Consider the following 22059-nt stretch of genomic DNA (forward strand, 5'->3'; position numbering starts at 1 on the left):
GAAAGACAGACAAGCAAAGAAGAAAACCAACTAAAAGCTGATTCTTTGATTAAATGGAGTAAAATCTAGCTAGACTCATTAAGACTCTCTTAGTCTTAATAAGGGTCTTTAGTCATTAAGGCTAAAAGAGCCAGTCAGTGTCAGGAATGAAAGACAGTGTATCCTTACCAAATCCTTCAAACACTAAAATATAATAAGAGATTATGAACAACTTTACACCAATAAATTTGACAACTTAGATGAAATGGCAAGTTTACTGAACAAGTGGGAGTAGCCCCGAAATATAATCAATAGAGATATGAATTGAAAAGCTATGTGCCCACAGGGACAAAGAGAGGAGTAGAGAACACATAGAAATGGAGGGGGATGATAACGGCTTGGGCAGGCTGAAGGAAATCAGAGCAGGACATGAAGGGTCTGAGCCGGAGAGGCCAGGAAAGTCATCACTCTTGACCTAGAATGCTGCAGCTAGACACCCCCAGGCCCCGCCGCCCTGGGCAGCAGGAACTTCCAGCGGACAGCAGGAGCCTTAGTAAACCTGATCAAGGAGAACCGGGAAGAGAGTGACCACTGGCAGGGCAGCCCCCTCCATTCCTCACCTTTCCCCATGCACCTCAGGGAGAGGAGGTCTTGCCACTGTGTCACTGCGCAAGCCCCTGGGCTCTCCATGCAACAGGAATTTGCCAGAGGCCCAAAGGGAGTCACACCTGTTCACTGGGCTCAGGTTCAAACACAAGGGAGACAGTGCTGGTTAAGAGCAACCAGCCCGGCCATCTGAACAGAGCGCTGGGGAACTTTTAAAGGGGAGAGAGAGAGAGAAAGTTGAACACCAGGACTGAAATCACAGCATGCAGAGGTGGAGTTTTGTTGGCAGCTGCCCTTCCGGTGGTCGTGGTGCTTCATACATGGCCTGTGTTATTACCATGTTAAATCTCCACCCTTGGGCGTGATTTCTAGCATTAAAATGAGGGAAAAGGTTTATGAGCAGTCAACTTTAGGCTTCATCTTGGCAGCACCCAGTTTGTGCTGGCTTTGACTGGGGGCTGGCAGACCCCTGCTCCAATGGTTGCCACGTCCTGTTAAAGAAAGCAGGACTGGTGGTGGGCACGCCTGTAATCCCAGCACTCTGGGAGGCCAAGTCAGAAGGATCACTTGAGCCCAGGAGTTGGAGGCTGCAGTGAGCTATGATGATGCCACTGCCCTCCAGCCTGGGGACAGAGTGAGACCCTGTCTCAAAAAAAAAAAAAAAAAAAAAGCAGAACTGCCTTCTATTGAAGCTGGGTATTAATCATTTTCAAAGCTTTTGTTCAATATCGTAAGCAGACTTACGCTTTCGCTCAAGATAGGCAGGCAGCCAAAGTCCACCTCATACACTATCTCAATTCTGCCCCTGAGAATGTGGCCGATAAGCAGAATTATACAAATTATACAAACATCAGCAAAAAAGAATTCTTCACAGTGAACTTCATTATTAAATCAGTTTTCTACATGGCAACATTAAACCATTTCCAACTTTTTCTGTTTCCCTTTTTCATTTTACTGCAGTTAGTTTCACTTGGATTTGTTCTTTCCTATTTACTCTTTTCAGTGGATCTTTGATTTACTGTTGTTTTTTTTAAATCTGCTATTATGCATTTTCTCTTGGGACCACTATTTCTACCAAATCCAGCTTTCCCTGTCCAAATATCCTTGCAGGTACAAATTTTGTTAAGATGATCTTATTTTCCAATCAATTGTCAGTCAACAATAAATTTTGTTGCATACAGTTGTAACCTTCAGCTTTATTTTGAGTGCATTGACCCAGACTTTGTATTTACTTGTATTTAATTTTTAGCCAATCCATTCCGGAGTCATGGGTGGTTCTGGGAGGCACGTCCAGGAGACCCAGAGTCTGGGGAGTGGGCCTGCAGCCGTCCAAATCCCCCAGGCTGGAGCAGTGCAGTGTGGCCCTAGCCTCTTTGTAACCCAGGAGACCAAACTTCCATGGCCCCCACCTCCCGGCAGCCACAGTCCACTGAATGGGCCCAGCCCCTGCCATGGGTGTCACCGTCCATCTGCTATTGTGTGGACCGAGGCCCCACCTTGTCCCTGGGCATCACAGCCAGAGAAGATGTCATAACTCTGCCCCCCTGTGTCAGAGTCTCAGCCACCATCCCCCATCTCATGCACAGCCTTTCCTTGCTCTAGTTGGGGGACCTAGTGGGCTCCTCCAGCACTGGTTCCAATGTCGTCCTCTCCCCTCCTGCTGCCAGCGTGAGCTATGGACTCAGGTGCCTCAGGCCCCACCACCCTGCTCCTGCAGTCACTTACTTGGGCCTCTCCCGGGAGGGTGGTCTCTGAGATCATGGGTCCAGAGGCACAGACTCAAAAGTGAGGGTCCACGGAGGTGCCCAGCTGGGGGTGGACATCTTCAAGGCCACCTGTGTGGGGCTCTGGACCTGGGCCGCCTCTTGATGGCCATCCTCTTCCTCACAAACAGAGGTGGGGCAGCACCCTGGGGCCCATGCAGGCCCACCCCGACCATACCTCAACCCCGAGCTACCCCAGTCAGGGAGGACCAGGAATGGCCTGGGCAGGGCTCCTGCGGGCACAGGCCTGGTCCTTACACCTGGGAGGGGGGTGGCTCATGGCCCTCACTGTACTGTGCTGGGGACGGCACACTGCGCCCTCCAGAGGCAGCCGTGGCTGCAGGAGTTAATGCATACTGTGGCCTGGGTCTGGATGTTCCAAGTGGGGCTGACCATGAACCTCATGTGGACCTGGCATCAGCTCTGAGGTACCTGGCCATGGAGGGGAGGGTCCTTACCCCAGCGCTCCTCCCTAAGCCAGCCAAGGTTGGGGGCGGGGGTCAGGCCTGCAGGGATAGGGGAAGGGAACAAGCTCAGGCTGGACCTGGGACACAGAAAACAAACAGGACTGGGGTCTCTAGCACTTGACCCAACCAGAGGACACACTAGATACCAGGCGTTGCTGGATCTCACTCATGTTCTTGCCTGTCGTCCCTTTTGCCGTGGTGATCGCCATCAGCTCTGTGCTTCTGATCAGGGGACAAGTCACTCAGGGTGGAGCTGGGGCATTTCCTCCCACCAGGCCTCCGGGGGTCCTTTTGTCTGACCACTGGTCAGCATCTGGCCGCCCCGTGGTTCTCAGAGTCCTGCCCAAGGCTGAGCTCCAGGGACAGGATCTCTGACAACACCTGAACCCACGCCCAACTCCACCTGTGGGCAGGTGGAAGGGCTGTCAGGCACTGGTCACAGATGGCCCAGAATGCTTTGCCCCTTACCCCAGGGCACATGGCAGGGATCAGGAGAGGACTCTAAAACAGACAGCAAGCACAGGGAAGCAGGAAGAGCCCTCCAAGGTCCCAGTCACAGCCCCAACGCTTCCACGGGGCCTAGGACGAGTTGCTGTGCACCTCGATTTCTCCATCTGTGAAGTGGAAGCAGAGACTGCTGGGAGAGCTCTGCCCAGGGTCAGGCACACAGCCCGGCCCCACTAGCTACTTTTAGAGGAGGGGAGCTCACGCCAAGTCTTTGGAGACAAGGAGGGAAGGACATTCAAGGCAGCAGGAACAGCAAGCCAGGGCCATGGAGGGTGCACCCACAGGAAGGCTGAGAGCAGCGAGCAGTTTCCCAGGGAGAGGCCAAGAGTGACACAGGGATGCAGCCTTCAGGGTCCAAGCAGGTGCCAGCATGGTGGGCTGGCTGGGTAGCCCCTGAGCAGACAGTGTTCACCCTCCTCCAGTGCATTGCCAGCTGTGGGGCCGGTGAGTGACCCCTGAGATCTTCCCCAGCTTGAGTCTAAGGGAGGCGTGGCTTTTGGCCCCAGGTGGACAAAGGCCACCACCCTGTTCAGAGAGGGAAAGGGAAGCCCTCAAGGGTGGGAGAAATATCACAGGTAATACCTGGCTTTGAATCCTGAAGCCTCACAGGTGAGTTCTGTCTCCCATGGACACTAGGGGCACCCCTTCCTAACACAATGGGAGAAAGGGCTTGGGGGCGGTCCTGGGGAGGCATCTCAGCCCACCTCCAGGAATCATTCTGCGCTCTGAGGCCAGTGATGCAGGGCAAGCCCCAGCAGGCAAAGGGCAAGGTCCCCTCCTGCCTCTAATCCTCTCGAGTCAGAGGCCAAGCCTGGCAGCTGGAGGCCAGGACTCGGGTAGGGGGCAGAGGTTGAAGCACTGGTCTGGGCAGAGGCCTGAGGGAGTGGGTGGGTCAGCTGGGCTGAGGCCAGTGCAAGGGCGGGGCTGGGGCTGAGCCTGGATAGGGGGTCTGGGGAGGGCCAGAGTGAGCCAGAGCCAAGCTGTGCCATGGCCTGGGACAGCACAGGGTCCAAGACTGAGGGGGACCAGACTGGCTCATGTGGGCAGGCCTCCGCCTCTTGCTGCCTCAGTTTCCCAATCTGTCAAATGAAGACAGTGAGGCTAGGGGAGCCCTGAGGGCAGCAGGTGGAGTGTGGCAGCATGGGGACCTGGGGAGGAGCTGGAAAGCCCCTGCAAATGAGCCCCCACTGCAGGGGTGCAGGGTGATGTGTTCCTGGGATTCTACCTGGTCTTTTCTCAGTTTTCTGTGAGAAGTTAGGCACCAGTTTCATGTTAAAAGCCCATATTTTAAGGCCAACATTAAGATGCTGTTTTAGGAATTTATAAATCAAAATGTCTTTAAGGGTTTAATGCTAACACAGATTCTGCATTGTCTGCAGTTCGTATCATTTTATTTTTACTTACAAATTACATTTTTACAAGGTGGAAAAAGCCTCATTTGTGTTCCTAATTTTAAGAGGCCCTGCCACACCTTTCGGGCAGATTAGCTAATCAGAGCAGGTCCAGCGAGGCCAGTGAATCGCCAACATTCTAAAATCAACCTTCTAAGACCCTTCCAACACAGACCTTCTACAAATGTGGTTTCTTAAACCGTGCCCCTCACAAAGTACCAGTCAAGGATCCTCAGGTCTGCCCATATCCCAGCAATGGGGACAAACCTAGGCAGAAACTCAACTCTATGATGACAGGACACAAAGCAGGTGTAGGTATGAACCAGAGGTAACCTCTGACCTAACAGGGGCCGGAGCCGGACACCGCAGGAAGCCCCACTCCCATTTTCTAGTCAAGATTGAGTTAAATAAAGTCTACGGCAAAAAGAGAAACGGCCAAATCCCTAATGGATCCCTATCCCCTCCAGCCACCGGGCAAACCGGAAAGGGAAGCGGCCAGCCCGGTGCGGACCCATGGGCTGAGCAGAGGAGGTGCGGCACGTGTGGGCTTAGGAACCGGAGAGAAATGCTCTGTACGCGGGCTAATCTCTTAACATCCGAATGGACTCGACACTTCCCAGTGAAGAAGCCCCAGGGAAGCGCAGCGCCCGGATACCACAGGGTTCACACGGACGGGTGGGGAGGGGCTTGCTCGAGGCTGGAGAGGAACCGTGAAGCCTCTCCTTATATGGGGGGCAAACGGATAAGAGCCCATTGGTGTACGAAAGGCGAAGGGCACTAAGTCCCCAGCACGTGGAGAGCTGGGGCCGCTCAGGCTGTTGCTCGAGGCTGTTAGATTCAGAACCAAGTCCAGAGTCGTCCTCCCGAAACGGAAGTCCAGCAGGTCTCAGGCCCTACCCCTGGGGGCGCATCGTAAGAGGGAAGGAGTTGTGGGGAGCAGCCAGGCGTTGTCCAAGCAACGGAGTAGGGCTGGGGGAGGGCGACTAAGTTCTGTCTCCATGGAGACTGTGCGCGCTGAGCATCAACATCACTAATGTTGGGTGCACCCCGACGGAGCCCACGAGTAAAGGTTGGCGATGCTGCCCTGACCCCCAAGACCCTATACCCTTGATTCTGCCTCTCCCAAACCTCCTTACCCTAAGACGCGTATTTGGGCTGGGAAAGAGGAGGGACTAAGCTGGGGGAGCGGAAGGGGTCGTTGCCCTCACGAGTCCCGGTGCCCCAGGCCCCAATCCATGGCGCCCAAGAAGAAACGCGGGGCGAGCGCTGGGCGCCGCGAGGGTGCCGAGCCGCCGCTGTCGGAGCGTGCGCAGTACCTGCAGCGCGAATATGCGGCGCTCTCGGAGGAGCTGGACGCCTGCGAGGACCGCGTGGACAAGGTGCTGCGGGAGAACACCTTCCTGGACCGCGAGGCAGAGCGCTTGCGCGAGGAGAACCGGCTCTATGCCAGCTATGTGAGCACGCGCGCCCAGCGCTGCGCCAACGCCATCGTCCGGCTGGACGAGCAGAACCGCTTGGACCTGGCGCAAATTCATTGGCAGCGTGCGGAGTTGGCGTCGCTCTACCACGGGCGCGAGGACGGGGTGCGCGCGCAGCTGCTGGAGATGGAGGCGCGTGCGGCGCAGATGGCGCAGCAGGTGCAGGAGCTGCAGCCCTTCAAGGCCAGTGCGCGCTCCCGCGGACAGGGCGGAACGGCGCGGGTGGCGGGGCCCATGGGGTCGCCCCGAGTCCAGCGTTGACCCGCGCCGCCTCCCCCCGACCCGCAGGAGCTACAGATGGAGCAGCTGGCTCGGATCCGGGCGCTGGAGCGCGAGCTGCTGCACATGCGCGTGGAGCACACGCAGCTGCTCCACCGTGTGAAGCGGCGCTTCCTGGAGGACAAGGCAGCTTTCGAGCGCGAGGCGCGTCAGTGTGTGCAGTCCCTGGCGCGGCGCGCGGAGCGGGAGGCGGCGCGCGCGCTCATCGCGCACACTCAGGCCATAAAGGTGGACAACGGGCGCCTTCGGCAGGAGCTGCTACGGCTGCTCCGCCGGGCCCAGCTGTTGCACCACACGCGGCGCCAGCTGCTAGAACAGCGCGAACAGCTGCGGCGCGAGCACGAGCACACGCGGGATTTAGTGCGCGTGCACGGCTGGCTGCGCAGGGGCCCAGGTGGCCCGCTGCTCTGGCAGCCGCCGGACTCCCCGCAGCCCGCTTCGCGCCCGGGTTCGCTAGCCGCCCCCACAGGCTCGGCGTGCGCTTCTTCCCAGGCCGGGTCTGTGGTCCCGTCACGCGCAGCTTCCCGGGCCCGGTCTGTGGTCCAGTCCCGCGCGGCCTCCCAGGCCCCATCTGTGGTCTGGTCGCGCACAACCTCTCGGGTCCCATCTGTGATTACTTCGCACATGGCCTCCAGGGACGCACCTATGGTTTTGTCGCGCATGGCCTCCCAGGTTCCATCCTTGGTCCCATCGCACGTGGGCTCCAGGATGCCATCGCTGGCCACTTCGAAGGCGGGCTCCCGGGTTCCATCCCTGACCCCATCTCGTGGAAGCTCCCGGACCCTCTCGGTGGGGCAGTCAGGCGAGGGCTCTAGGATGTCTTCTCAGTCCTCATTGCGTGTGGCCTCGCAGGATACCCTCCCCTCCGCGAAGTCTGTCCCCAAGACTCCCTCGGGTCTGTCCCGTGATCAGGTTCTCACTCCACAGTCAGAGGAAGGCGTGAACACTGACACTGCCGCAGAAGCCTCCTCGGGGAGAGCCTGATAACAGCAAGGAAGGCCAAAGAGGCTCGGGTGGGCGAGGCTGGTGCAGGACGCTTACTAGGTGGCTGCAATTGTTAATAAAGATGTGACCTAGCTTGTCCAGTCTTCAGGGGCCCCTCATTCATGTTTCCAGTTAGCAAGAAGGGAGCTTGCTGCCTCCTTTCCCCGTGTGTCCTCTGGGACTGTCAGTGCTGGCAGGACAGCAGCCCCCAGCCTGAGCCTGCAGGGGTAGGGGACGCTGGCAATTCTGGCGGCCTGTCCTTGAGGAACTGAAGTTTGGCAGCAGAGACAGGTAGCGTAGAAGGAGCTGCTGTGTCCCACAGGGCCAGGTAGCACACATGGGTTTTGTTCTCGGTGCCTCAGGGAGGCTTTACGTTTAAACTACTGGGGGTTTTGGGGTAATTTTTATATTCAAATTTCCGACTTAGGGAAAGTTGCAGGAATAACACAGGGAACTCCCATATGCTGCTTATCCAGATGCACTAACAGCTTACATTTCACCCTGTGTGTTTTGTCTGTGTGCATGTGCATTATTTTTCTAGGCCCTTTGAGACTGATTAGGTTGGCGTGATTGTGCCCCTTACCCCCTACTTCAGTGTGTATTTCCTGATCAGAAGGACAGTTTCCTTCGTTACCACAGTACCATGACCAAAATCAGGAAATCTGCTATGGAGAAAATATTCTTACCATAGCTCTCAGGCCACTGTGCAGGAGACCAGATGGAAAGCCGAGAGGGCCAGGGCTATGGCCTATCGGGGCTGCTGCTGGAGCACTTGTTTGAGATCAATGGCAATGCCCAGTTCAGAAGTGGGGCTTGCTGCTCTGAAACCAGCAGGAGGGCACCTGATCCCTGTCACAGCAGCAGCTCAGTGCGGCTGAGCTATGTGGCAGCCCTGAATGGCCTATACTGTGTCCCGGTCGGTTCCAAGGCAGCCCGGGGCCAATGGCCCAGAAGCTGGTGGCTAGAGTGCTTCCTTTGTCCCCATGTATTCCCTGGTAGAGTCACAGCATCAGACCAGCTGACCCTGCCAGCAATGTAGTGGGCATGTCGGTGGTGATGCACCCCAGGGGGTGCAGGGGCCTTGAGGCGGAGGACATGGACCTAGACACAGTCCCTGGCCCCGAGATGGCAGCCTTCATCACACACCTGGTAATGGAGCAGGCCCTGAAGGCCAAGAACTCCCAGGAGCAGAAGTCCTTTTTCACCATATACTGGATGTACATCATTCCCAGCATCCTGTCCCTCATGATGGTAGGAATGCTAGACACAACACTGATCAGCTGCCAGGAGGGCAGACCCGTAGGGGAACTTAAGTGGTGCATCACCGTGTCTGTAACAAATGCCAAAGGGCTGGGCTCTATTTGTAGAATTAGGGGACAAAACTGAATCAGGAAAATAGTAGGACTAGATGCGTATTTGTCCAGGGGGAGCTGCCCTAAAGAACGAAGTAGATGCTCACTGTCAGCTTCATTAAGAAGTTGCCATGGAAGGTGAACAAAGATGTGGCCCAGAATACTTCATGGTGTTTCCCTTGAGATCTCTCTCCTCCGTCCAATTTATAAGTCATCTGAGCCTTGCTTCCTCTCCCTTGAGTCGTGTGTCCAGGCGAGAGGCCTCAGGCCACTTTAGGAAACTTCGAGCTCAGGCATGACAGGGTGTAGGCCGCAGCCAGCTGGGCTGCTGGACAGACATGGAGGAGCATGTCCTGTGGTGCAGAGATGCCCATGGCTGGAGTAAGGGCTGCTGCTTCCACCAGCGTCTGTTCAACAGATGTTGAAATTAAACTACCTGTTTGCTTTTTATTTTATTTTATTTATTTGAGACAGAGTCTCACTCTATTGTCCTGGCTAGAGTGCTGTGGCATCAGCCTAGCTCACAGCAACCTCAAACTCCTGGGCTCAAGCAATCCTCCTACCTCAGCCTCCCGAGTAGCTGGGACTACAGGCATGCGCCACCATGCCCGGCTAATTTTTTCTATATATTTTTAGTTGTCCAGCTAATTTCTATTTTTAGTAGAGATGGGGTCTCATTCTTGCTCAGGCTGGTCTTGAACTCCTGACCTTGAGTGATCCTCCCACCTTGGCCTCCCAGAGGGCTGAGATTTCAAGCATGAGCCACTGTGCCCAGCCTGCTTTTTAGTTTTTTTATAGAGAAAGAGTCTTGGTCTGTCACCCAGGCTGGAGTGCAGTGGTGTCATCATAGTTCACTGCAACCTCCAACTCCTAGGCTCAAGGGATCTTCCTGCCTCAGCCTCCTGAGTAGCTGAGACCATAGGCACATGCCACTATGCCTGGCTGATTTATTATTTTATTTTTATTTTTATTTTTTGAGAGATAGGATCTTGCTGCATTGCCCAGGCTTGTCTTGAACTCCTGGCCTCAAGTGACCCTCCTGCCTTGGCCTCCCAAACTGCTGGGATTACAGACATAAGCTACCGTGATTTTTAAAAAATTTGTTTCCTCTCTTCTTTTCATGGAGTTTTGTCATACACAGATTTTTCCACACAGCCCTGATTGTGAAAAGGCACTGAGGGTGTCATGGACACACCAAGGACAGAGCAGGCTGGGGGCCCTGGCATAGTCGGCAAGATCCAGGAGACCAAACAGTGAGTCAAGAGGAGGCATCTGCGGGGGGAATCCCGGGGTGGTCACCCGTGGGGGCGGGAGGAACCCATCAGAGCGAGGTGCTCGCTGATCTGTGTTCGGGCATTGAGTCTCGGCCTCATCTCCCCCCCCTTCAGACTCTCTAGGAACAAAACTCAAATCTAAGCCCAAGAGGTCAAATTAACTCTCAGAGCACAGGGCAACCACAAAGAGAACGAACATCTTAGGGGCCCCTGGAGAGACGGAGGGGTCCCGTCCAGGCGGAGGTGTCGCCCTGTGTCTTCAGCCCTCCCTCTCCTGAGAGCTGCGTGTTAGGCCTGGTGGCACGCCTTCCTTGGGTGTCCCACGGGCATCTACAGTTAACACGGCCCACGAGAGAGTCATCACCTCCCTGCCCACCCCTCATCCCTCTCTCCCCGCCTTGGGGAGAAGCACCGCTGAGCTGCCCCCCGGGGGTCAGGGGGTGGGCGGGCTCCCTGCTCTCCCCTCTCCCATGCTCTGCAAGTCCATCTCTGCACAGATATGACCCTCTCGAGTCCTCCTCTCCTCCTACCCCACAGTCTTGGCCGGAGCTACCGTTAGCTCCTGCCTGGGCCCTGTTAAGCCTTGTGGCCACCTCCTGGCCCCCCAGCTCCCTTCTCAAGCCAGCCTCCACTCGGCAGGTGGGGTGAAAGTCATGCAACTTACTTCCCGTTATTTCACTGCTCTGCCCGAAAGCTCACAGTCTCCCCTGACCTTCCAGATGAAGTTCAAACTCCCCAACTCATCTGCAGAGCAAGTATGGATTGGGCACGTCCTGGCCCCAACTGTCAGACCCAGGCTGCCTGCATGGAGGAGCATCATCTGGAATCCACGGCTTCATCCCCCCTCATGCCAACCGCCACCGCCCGCCCCACTGTTAGGGCTTAAACCAGAGTTTGCAAACTGGCAGTGCCCAGGTCTGTTTGCTTGGGTTTCCCAGTGTTGGCCCACTGTTTGTTTCTTTCCTTCTTTTTTTTTTTTTTTTTTTAGACAGAGTCTCATGGCATCAGCCTAGCTCACAGCAACCTCAAACTCCTGGGCTCAAACAATCCTAATGCTTCAGCTTCCCAAGTAGCTGGGACTACAGGCATGCACCACCATGCCCAGCTAATTTTTTCTATATATTTTTAGTTGTCCAGCTAATTTCTTTCTATTTTTTAGTAGAAATGGGGTCTTGCTCTCACTCAGGCTGGTCTCGAACTCCTGAGCTCAAACAATCCACCTGCCTCAGCCTCCCAGAGTGCTAGGATTACAGGCGTGAGCCACCGTGCCTGGCCAGGCCCAGTGTTTCAAAGTCAGGAAGATACCACCTGAAATCCTGGGTCCCAGGCATCTCTTGAAAACTTGGAAGACCTGGCAACACTAGGCCAGCTTTCCTTCACAGCAGCAATTGCATGGAGCTGAGTTCTACTTCCCTTTAGAGCCATCAAAGCACTTTCCAGTTGGCTGCAGTCTCCACCACTCCATATTGCTCACACCCAGCCTGCTCTTCTCACATAGCTCATGTGCCTGGGCCCTGTGGATTTTAGATCCTGCTCCCCCGCCCCATGTACAGTTTCTCCAGTGCACTCGGCTGTTCTTGTCCTGAGGTCTGTGCTGCTGCTGATGCCTCCTCCTGGAATGCCCTTTTCACCCTGTCTGACTGGCAAACACTCCCTCTTACGAGACTCCACTCCAGTGCTCTGGCTGCATCTTGACAGAATGGACCACAGCCTTCTGTGTCCCCCCTGTGCCCAGTACAGACCTGTTTCCAGGCATCCCCTGCACCAAAGCATCCTTATTTACTGATACTTCCATCTCTCCCACTAGAACACGAGCCCATGCCATATCTCTAGGGCTCAGCACACTCACTCCCTCAGCAGACAGGCCCTCAGGAAGTCGCCGACGGGTGGATGGGCAGGTGTTAACAGTAACGAGACAACGGCAGCAACAGGACCAGCCAATGTGCCGGGCTCCAGGCCAAGCATGTTCCACGTGCTCTCATTGAACACACAACAGAACTCCTCGTGGGCTGTTATCACCCAGTTTACAGGTGGAGAGACTGGAGCCAGGGTGGAGGCTCCAGAGCTGCCTGTTCACCCCCCTGCCCCAAGCAGTAATCTCCTTGCCCCTCTGTCAGGCTCCAAGTCCTTCTCTCTTCCCACCTGACAGGTCACTGCCCAGAGAGGCCAGGCTGGGAGAAAAGTTGGCGATGACCCTGGGAACCAGCGCTGGGCCCTCAGCTTGTCAGCAAGTAGCAGGAAAGACCTGAGGACTCCACCGTCCCAGGTGGCTCCGGGGACAGGGACATCTGATCAGCACCAGCACTGGGATGCTGTTTCCAACAGAGGAGATCAGGGTTCAAACCCGGGCTCTGCCACTTGTGAGCTGTGTGAGGCTCCAGGTGAGACATCCCAGCTCTGTGAGCCTCAGTCTCCTCATTTGTAAAATGGGGATGATGCCAGACCCACCTCCAGAGCCAGTGTATATGTGAAGGAGACAATGCGTGACAAGTGCCTGGCTTGTGTTTAATAGATGGTGGCAGTGACTATTAGCAGAGTCTTTGGGCGCAGCTGCCATCCGCACCATCTAACTCTGGGAGCTCCGCCCCTGGCCGGCAGGTTGGGGGAAGAGCCGGGATTCAGGCCCTGTGCTGGTCTTTACGGTGAGATCGGGCGGGAGGCACGTCGCACCCTCCTGGTTACTGTATGGGGCTGAAGGCCCGGTTTCCTTTCCTCAGTTCCCGCTGGAAGTCGGTCTGAACCCTGTGGGTGAATACATGCATGGGGGGTACGCGTATGCACGTGTGTGAGCCCTGGGGGCGTGTGTCTGTGTGTCTGTGCTAGGCAAACGCGTCTAGTCTCCCATCAGTGTGGAACACTAATGCACGCGTATGTGTGTGTTTGTACAGACCTGTGTGTAAGACCTTGCCCCAGGTACCCACCCCAACGCCTCCCTGACAGCTTGGACTATGTCTGCCTCAGTCACTGCTATGTCCCCGGGGCCTGGCACAATGTAGGTGCTCAATAAATATAAGCACAATGAAAGAGTCTACACACACACGCACACACACACCCCTCTGCTGTTCCCATAAGTCTTTGTGTTAAGAAATACTTAATTTGGTAATTCGGGGGTGAATCTCATACTGTTTTTGATGTTCTGTCTTTCTCAACTTCACCCAAAGACAAGATGCGACACTGGCTTGGCCGCTGGTGGAGGAAGAGGAAGAGCCCTGTCCCCAAGTCTGCCAGGTCTGAGCCTGGCTTGCCCACATACTGGCTGTGTGACACTGGCCAGGTGCCTCACCTCTCTGATCCCCTAATGAGAGGATTGAATAAGCCTGGGCAGGGGAGAGCCCAGCACAGAGCCTGAAAGGGTGGAGAAATCTGGAAAAGCAGTCGTTTGGCTGATTATCACCTGGGAGTTCCCACAGGTGCCAGAGGGATTCTAAATCCCCCAGGTGAACCTGGACTCTGGGCTGTGACACTCACTGTCTCCTTAGGGCTCTCAGCTCACGCTCTGAGGAGGGAACCCCACAAGAAAACAAGATCAGAAACAATGTCAGGGGACTTATATTTTCCAGGTCACAGAGTGGTGGCCAGGGACTCAGATCTGGCTGAAACAGTGTTTAACACTTACTGTTCTAGTAAGGAGATTTCTCAAAGAACTAAAAATAGAACAACCATTCGGATCCAGCCATCCCACCACTGGGTATCTACGCAAAGGAAAAGAAATCATTGTATCAAAACGATACCTGCACACGCTCATATGTTTGTCACAGCACTAGTCACAATAGCAAAGATTTGGAATCAGCCTAATTGCCCATCAATGGAAGATTGGTAAAGAAAACGTGGTGCGTATACACCATGGAATACTACTCGGCCAGAAAAAGGAATGAAATCCTGTCATTTGCAGCAACATGGATGGAACTGGAGGCCGTTATCTTAAGTGAAATAATTCATAACCCAGAAACAGAAAGGCAAATGCTGCGTGTTCTCACGTATAAGTGGGAGCTACATAGTGGGTACACGGGGACATAGAGCGTGCGACAATAGACACTGGAGATGCAGAAGGGCAGGAGGGTGAGGGGGTTAGGGGTGAGAAATTACTTAATGGGTACAGTGCACGCTGTTTGGGTGATGGCCACACTAACAGCCCAGGCTTCACCCCTACACAGCACATCCATGTAATGACACTGGACTTGTGCCCCTAAATCTATATTAAAAAGAATTTACTCTTTGAACCAATCCCAGTATTTAGAAACTGAGGGATTTCATGCAAAAGTCGGGCTTTCTGGCTCCTCTGGGGAGGGCTGCCTCTCTGGGCCACATGCTAGCAGGACAGTGAGGGTGGGAGCCAGGGCTGCTGTCCCTTTTAGACCCACAAATGGTCCCCAGTCCCACCTGTGTGCCCCCCGTGGGTGCTCCAGTCTGCAGCCCCTGCTCTGGTGTCCGGTGCTGTGACCCTCAAAGCCCAGGTGGGCCGCCCTTTCAGGAGACAAATCTCCCAGGCCTGGCTGGGCTTCCTGCCCTCTGCCTGTGCTTCTGGAGGGAGAAGGCCACGCTTGTCCCCCTGAGAAATCAAGGGTGAGAAGATCGAGTCGGGCTCTGGACAAAGTTCGAGTCGGGCCCTGCTGCCCTCCTCCAGTGTCCCTTTCCAATTTCCCTGGCCTGCGGTTCTGGGGGAGTGGAGCAGCCAGCACCCTGGGGACACCCCTGTCATTTGAAGAGGGCTTAACACAGGAGCACTTTAAAAAAGTATGGGCAGAAGCAGGGAAACCTCAAAGGACGGGGCAGCTCCCCACGCAAGCAAAAGCAGGGACTCCTTCACTACCGCCCTAGTCCTGAAGGGCGTGGGAAGAGGGGACGGTTTCCAGAGACAGCTGTGTGGAGAGGACTCCTGACAGGAGCTGTCACCTGTGGTCCAGGCATGCAGCCAGCCCAGGTGACCCTGAGGGAGGGAGCTGGGAGACTAAGTACCCTAACATCTCTCTCCCTCACTCTGTATCCTGCCACTGACCAGACCTAACAGAAGCCAGAGGGTAAGGGAGTCCAGTGACGCAGCCATACAGGCCACCTCCCCAGACACACAGCAGGCTGGAGCAGGGTGGTGGGCAGATCTTGGGGGCAAATGGCTGACGTCTGGCACAATGGCCCTGCCTCCCTGTGCCCTGATCACCCATGGGGGCCACACTCTTAGACCCCAAGCCAGGGCTAACCAAGCCCTGCAAAGTGTCGGAAGACTTAGTTCCACCCCAACAGCTGTAAGTCAGCACTAGGCACCCGGCACAGACCCTTCCCCAGCCTCCCTGTGCTGCTCAGGTGGCCTGAGCCTGAGTTTTCTGCTCTGTCCTCCAGCGCCCACCTCCCACCTGGAGCCCAGTCCGATACCCCCAGCTCACTGGACCGGGTGTCCATCAAAGGAAGAGGTCAGCATCTTGGTCAGCCATGCTTGTGAGCGGTCCTTCCCGGGAACGAGGTGGAGCTGCACCATCCGCCACGCCCGCTTGGTGTCGCCGCGAGCGCGCTGGAGAGGCCGCGGCGCCCGCATACTGGGCGCTCGGATATCCCATGGCTGCGCTGCGCAGGCAACCCGGCCTCGGCCCACTCCGGTCGCCGGCTGACAGAAGGACCCTAGAAGAGGCTGCCCGGGCCCCTCGAATCGACATGGGTGGGCAGGAATAGTCTGAGCCAGTTACACCCGCTCGGCCAGCAGCTCCGCAGAAGGGGGCGCGCTCCCCTGAAGTTGGACTCAGAAGCCTGGGTTGGGGAATCAGGTGTGCCCTACCACCCCCAGATCCCCGATTCGGAAGGGGCCGGGCTAGCAGGCCAAGGCACGAGGGCTCTGGGCCCAGTCTGATCCCCTCCACCGGAGGGCAGCCTCTGCACGCCCAATCACCCTGCGATGCTCCTTGGTGGCGGGTGGGTGCGAGCGGGCTCCCACCTACCCCCGGCCCGCTCTGCGCCCCACCTCCCACGGCATCAGCACAGCCTGGCCCGCGCGCTGCCCGGCTGCCAGCGGGGACTCCGAACAGGAAAGCATTGCGCTGCCTGGGCCACCTCTTTCTCAGCCTGGGCATGGCCTACCTCCAGATGCGGTATCGGCCCCCTGTGTGCCCTCCCCATGTGTCCAGGAAAAGTTGGCACCGCCACCTTCCAGCTGCTTCCGGCCATCAACTTGCTAAGCCTCTCCCAGAGGCCCAGTGGGTGCACAAAGGCGTCCCGCAGGTGAACGCCTGAGAAGACTCCAGCAGGGGCGCCGGCCATCCCGAGAACATGTGAATGTGGAAGCCCCCAGAACATGAGACAGCCAGCAGGGACGCTCCAGCCTGGGGGACTCTGAGAGGGCCAGCTGCTGGCAAGGGTCAGCCTATCCCAGGGACCCTTCAGAACGGACCTAGGGACCCCAGGTCCAGCAGGAACACCAAGCCAGGACCACAGCCGGGTCCTTCCCTCCTCTCTGCACCCCACCCCCACCCTACCTGTCCCAGTTGGCCAGAGAAGGAGCTCTGGGAGTCTGAGGGTCCCTGGAAAGTGGGTGGTGCTAGATGTCTGAGCAGCAGTTTATGCTTTTGCCAGCGCACGTCCTCCCTCAGAGTACCTGTTCCCTGTTTGCGCAGACCTATCCCGCCTGCCACCTGGGGACTGTCCAGTCCCTAGGAGCGGCAGTGTCCATGCCTCCGTGTGCAGAGTTCCTCTCTGGGTCTGCGAACTGAGCTCCCTGGGAGTGGCTCAGGAACTGGGGCAGGACACACTGGGGCTGATACACAGGACACTGTCCACAAAGTCTCAGCTGGGCAGACTCGAAGGCCAGGATGACATGATAGTGGGCTGCCAGGATCATCTGGGGGCACCTTCACTCACAAGCCTGGCACACCACTGGATGACCCCAATGCCGAACTCACCTGGGACTGTGCACTGGAGCACGGACACGTGGCCCCTACCTATGCCTGAGCACAGGTGCATGTGGCAGAGCCTGGCTCTTCCACCTCTGACTCCTGCTAGCTGAGTGCCTTCCTCCAGGTCTCAACCTTTGCGAGCCTCAGTTTCCAGATACGTGAAATGGACATGATGATTCCTGTCCCACAGGGCTGTTTAGAAAGTTCGAATGAACTGATGTGTGTGGCAGGACCCACCCATGCTGCCTTGGCACATGGTAGGGGCGCCCCAAAAGTCCACTGATGCATTGTATGCATATTTGGGGGCACCTGCTATGTACTAGGCACTCAGCCTGAGTGACACCTTTGAAGCGCCACAATCCATTCATTCAGGAGCCCTTTAGTGAACCAGCGGTCAGCCTCCCTGCCCTCAAAGAGCTCACAGTCTCCTGAGGAAGGCAGGCGGTACACAAGTGAGCACTCAAGTTAAAAACAACACTCACATTGAAACATTTTGGAAGACCATAAATAACCAAGAGTATCAAGGAAACAGAACAGAGACTTTGACAGAAAGTTATTAGGGTGGGGAGGGCAGGGAGGTGCCTTTAGCTGGGATGGTCAGGGAGGTGACCCTTAAGGTCACATGAATGACAGCAAGAAGCCAAGCTGGTGACGATGAGGGCTGAGGGAGCTTCCAGGGACAGGGCCAACCAGGACAAAGGGCCTACGGCTGGGAGAAGGCTGGTGTGTGGCGGGGGCCCAGGGAAACCGGGCAGGAGCGGTCATGTGTGCACGTGGAGGGCAGTGGGTCCATGTCACCTCCGGGTGCCACTGACACAGGGGAGCCCTGCCCTGACAAATCCCAATTCCAGAACAGCTTCCTGCAGTGGAGCCCCAGGGTGCGGTGCTTGCCCCGTGGCTGGCAGTCGCCCCCAGTAAGCGGAAGCTCCTGCCATTGTAACCAAAGTGAGGCATTAGGGGAGGGGTCTTCTCTTTAAAATTTCCCTTGATGAACTTTTGGGGTTATCTTGACATTAGAAACGGCACCACCAGCAGGCCAATGCCCAGGAGTGACGCTGGTGCCTCTCTTTCCCTTGCACCTTCTGTGTCCCTCCCTGACCCCTCTCTGTCCATCAGGCCACCAGCTCTACCTGTGGCCATCCCCACCACTGCCACCAGGCCAAGCCACCACCACCTCCAGTCTGCCTGCTCCCCTGCTCCTGCCCTGGCACCCAGTCCTTTCCCACATGGAGCAGGGGCCATCGGACCATGTCGGTGTCCTGCTGACAGCCCTTCAGTGACGCTGCCGATGCACCTGAGGACGTTCCAGCCCTGAGCCCTCTCCTCTCCCCGGGCCCTCCCACTTCTCCAGCCCACGTTTCACATCAGCATGCATGGCCTCTTTCTGAGAATGACCCACTAACAAGGACTGCCTCTTGGAGTGAGGATCAGGGCTGTGGTCTTTGGCTTTTGGAGCTCTGGCCCTCAAGTCCTGACTTTGACCAACAGGACCCACAACCTGCCCTTGAAGAGACTCCCAGAAGCTCCACCCCACACTTCTGCTCACATCTCATTGGCCAGAACTTAGTCACATGGCCATACCTAGCTGCACGGGATGCTGGGAAACATTGTCTTTTGGGCAGAGCAGTGGTGAGAGCAGCTGAGGCTCTGGGACTGAGGAGGAAGGGCTCTCCACCCCATGCCGAGACTTAAAGGCTCACCCTCAACCCCTGCCTCACCCTCCAATCAGGTCCCCAGCTCTGCCTGTGCTTGGCAGCCATGTCTCCCTGAGTGTTCTGGTTTTCCTGCATAGATCTGAGGAGCAGGCCATGGGCGTGCAGCCGGCAGGGCCCCTTTGGGTGCTAGAAACTGACACCCAGTTCAAGGCGTGTCAGGCGAAAGGGGGTCTTTATGGAGGCCTAAGGAACCAGGAAGCCAGGGGATGGTCTGGACAGAGGCAGTGTTGGCTTCCAGCAACCCCAGGGCCACCTCTCGGGGCAGCAGTGTGGCCATTGCAGGTCCAGGGCTACTTCCATGTTCAAGTCCCCCAGAAAGAGCCTTGGCCTTTCCCCAGCAGCACGTGCAAAAGTCCTGAGGTTCATTCTGATTGGATCAGCTAATGGGGCTTGACTTTTGGTGGTGTGTCCCTCCCAAACCCATCACAGTGGCCAGCAACAGTGCCTTTGCTGGCCTGGCCTGGCAGCCCCACCCAGGCCATCTCTCAGGAGAGAGGACTGGTCACATGATACGGGCTGGGCTTCAGGCCAGGTGTTCCCACCCGCTCTGCCTAAAGATGGGCACCCCTCTGAGACCTCCAGCCGAGCGCTCTGCAGGGCTTCTCAAACTTTAGTGTGTACACGAATCACCTGGGGAGTGTGTGGAAATGCAGCTTCCGATTCCGTGTGTGGGGCTGGGGCGGCACCTGAGATTCTGCGTTTCCAATCAGTTCCCAGGTGATGCGGATGCTGTGGCTCCAGGCACCACCCTTTGAGCACCCAGGACTCTAACTGGCACTGTCCAGTTGAAATATTATATAATACAAGCCACACATGTAATATAACATTTCCTACCTGCCACATCAAAAAGGTAAAATTTAATAAGATATTTTATTTAATCTAATTTATCCCAAACAGTATCATTTCAATATGTAATCAATATAAAATGCTGACATATTGTATATTTTTTCTGTAATAGATCTTTGAAATTTGGCTTTTGTTTTACACTTATAGACACGTCACAGTTCAGACTAGCGACATTCCAAGCACTCATGTGCCTCAGGTAGCCCCACAGCAGCCCTGAGATGGTTTCTGTGGCTGTGGTTGAGATGGGAGCCTGGTGCTCTGTCCGCAAGAGGCTCATGGCTCACTGGCGGTGGCCGTCTCTGGGCTGGTGTGGGCAGGTCTCCGCTCAGGAGCCCATCCGCCGTCCAGAACGCAAGGCAGGGGAAATGTAGCTGCTCCACCTACCCTTGTTGCTGGTCTCCAAGTCTTTAGGGGGCTTTTCTCCTTCCAGTTCTCCTCCACAACTTCTTCCTGTGGAGTCTCCTGTAGTTTCAGGCACCCTTCCTTCCGACCCTTTTCTGATCTATGTTTGTCTGCCTGTTTATTTTTTTTCACTTTCTTCTAAAAACAAGCAAGGCTGTTGTGCCCGGTCAGGGGAGCCTCGTGTGGTGCTGTAAACCAGGTTCAAAGCCTGCAGCAGACTCCCTGGGAGAAACTGCATCAGCAATAATGTCAGAGGGAATGGAGTCACCTCTAGGAGTCCCTTCTAACACCTGTGTCTGTGCCCACAGGCTACTGCTCCTGCTGTGCGTGGCAAGCAGCAATGTCTTTTCAGGTTGGGCTGCAACAATGGCAGCGGTCAGCAACCAGTCGTTTTTGTTTATGTGGCCACCTACCCTTGTCCAGTGGGAGTGGGAGGTCATGGGACGTGCTGCCTGTGACATCACAGAATCAGAGTGACTGGACAAAATCACTTCAGGAGGACAATTCTACGAGACACTATTGGCATCTACCTCCACCTCAATCCTTCCCACCTGCCAACTGTAAAGGAAACTAAAAGACATGTCTTTGCATTAGTAAGGCAACACATTAACATCACCTGCAGCTAACACACATCGGTTTGGGTGGGTTAACATGGATGATAGCTGGACATGGGATATTACACCGAAAGGTCCCTCAATACATAGAAAGACACAATTATATCACAGTATCACAGAGTCCTTCACTGCCCCCAGCTGATGGGCTGGCTGCCCCATCAGCATGCACCTACACTGACAAGCCTATGGGAGTTCAAACGGGCAGGGAGACATCAGTCCCTAAAAACTGGGAGTTTATCCTGCACCTTTAGGGGCTGGTTAGTTATGTGGTACACACTTGTTGGACTGGGAGGTGTACAATGGGGTGGGCTTTCTTGCCATGGATTATCCACACAGCCCCACCCATGGTGCCCCATAATGTAAAGTGCCTGAGAGCCCGTTTCCCCAGGTCTTTAGCTTGGTGGGAATGGCCCTTAAGCATTAGTGCCTGGGGCAGGAGCATTAGATGCTCTTACTCAAGTCACAGTTCTTGCTCAATTCACAGTCAAAGCATTAAATCATACAAAGGAAGGTGTGTCATCACTAAATCAAAAACTGCACAAATAAGGAAAGTGGTCTTACAAAATAGAATGGATCTGAGCATGCTCACTGCAGCTCAAGGAGAACTTGCACCGTAATAAGAGCCACCTGTTGAGCACACAGTGCAGATAATGTTACTGATGCTTTAAATCATTTAAGTGCCCAAATCAAAAATACAGAAAAATTAGGAGTCTTTGATTCTTTTTCTGAATGGTTGTATTCTTTGCCTATGCATTGGAGTCATGTTTTACTAATTAGCATAGTAACATAATTAGCATTTGTTTTTGTTGTTGTTGCATATACTGTGGGTGTGGATTATATGCAAGGCCACTGCCATGAGATACAAGCCACAGTAAAAATTGTAGCTGTTGTATCCCCTGGTCCCTGCTCAGGATCAATGTGGAAGATGAACAGAAAGGATGTAAGAGCTGGGGAATGGGGTGGATTGAGGAAAGAATACAAGTTCCCACCACTGGCTTTAACAGAAGTCATGCAGGTTTCTTTTAAACTTAGAGAGATAGATCCAAGCAAGAAAGTAGAAAGAAATACAAAGTACAAAGGATATTCTTAAGTAGCTCCTTTGCATAAATAGACATAAGTCTTCATGCCAATTTAAACTGTTTTAAGCTGCCTTAGTTCCCTGTAGTTAATTGCAATACTAAAGTCCCCACCTAATGGGAAGTACTGTGCATGCTGAGCCTGTGGTGTACGTAAATATGCAACGATGCAGAGAGGCATGCTCTGCGGCACTTGCCAGAAATTTAAGGCTCCGCAACAGGTAGGTGGTGTGGGTCTCACTTTCCCAGGAGTGAGTGCCTGGAGGATCCCCATCATGACTAGGAATGAGATCCCTGTGTAGGGAACCTCTAGTAAATTCATCTAACTAGCCAAGCTGGATTCGTCTGAGTCATTTTTGGTCTCTCAACACTGTGTCAGTTTGGAGAGTGTTTTTCTACACTGTCCCAGGATTTTCCTGAAACAGGCCCACAGTGGTCACTAGATGCAACA

General features: G+C 55.1%; 1 protein-coding gene across 1 annotated transcript; it reads left to right on the forward strand.

Annotated features, from left to right (window-relative positions):
• Positions 1-5948: 5948 nt before the first annotated feature.
• Positions 5949-7454, forward strand: CCDC166 (coiled-coil domain containing 166). The gene is made up of 3 exons (XM_069465892.1): positions 5949-6374; positions 6480-7034; positions 7143-7454. The coding sequence occupies exons 1-3, from the start codon at positions 5949-5951 to the stop codon at positions 7452-7454; spliced, it is 1293 nt and encodes a 430-aa protein (XP_069321993.1).
• The last annotated feature ends 14605 nt before the right edge of the window (positions 7455-22059 follow it).

The sequence above is a fragment of the Eulemur rufifrons genome, chromosome 3 (genome assembly GCF_041146395.1).
Source record: "Eulemur rufifrons isolate Redbay chromosome 3, OSU_ERuf_1, whole genome shotgun sequence".
NCBI classification, from domain to species: Eukaryota; Metazoa; Chordata; class Mammalia; order Primates; family Lemuridae; genus Eulemur; species Eulemur rufifrons.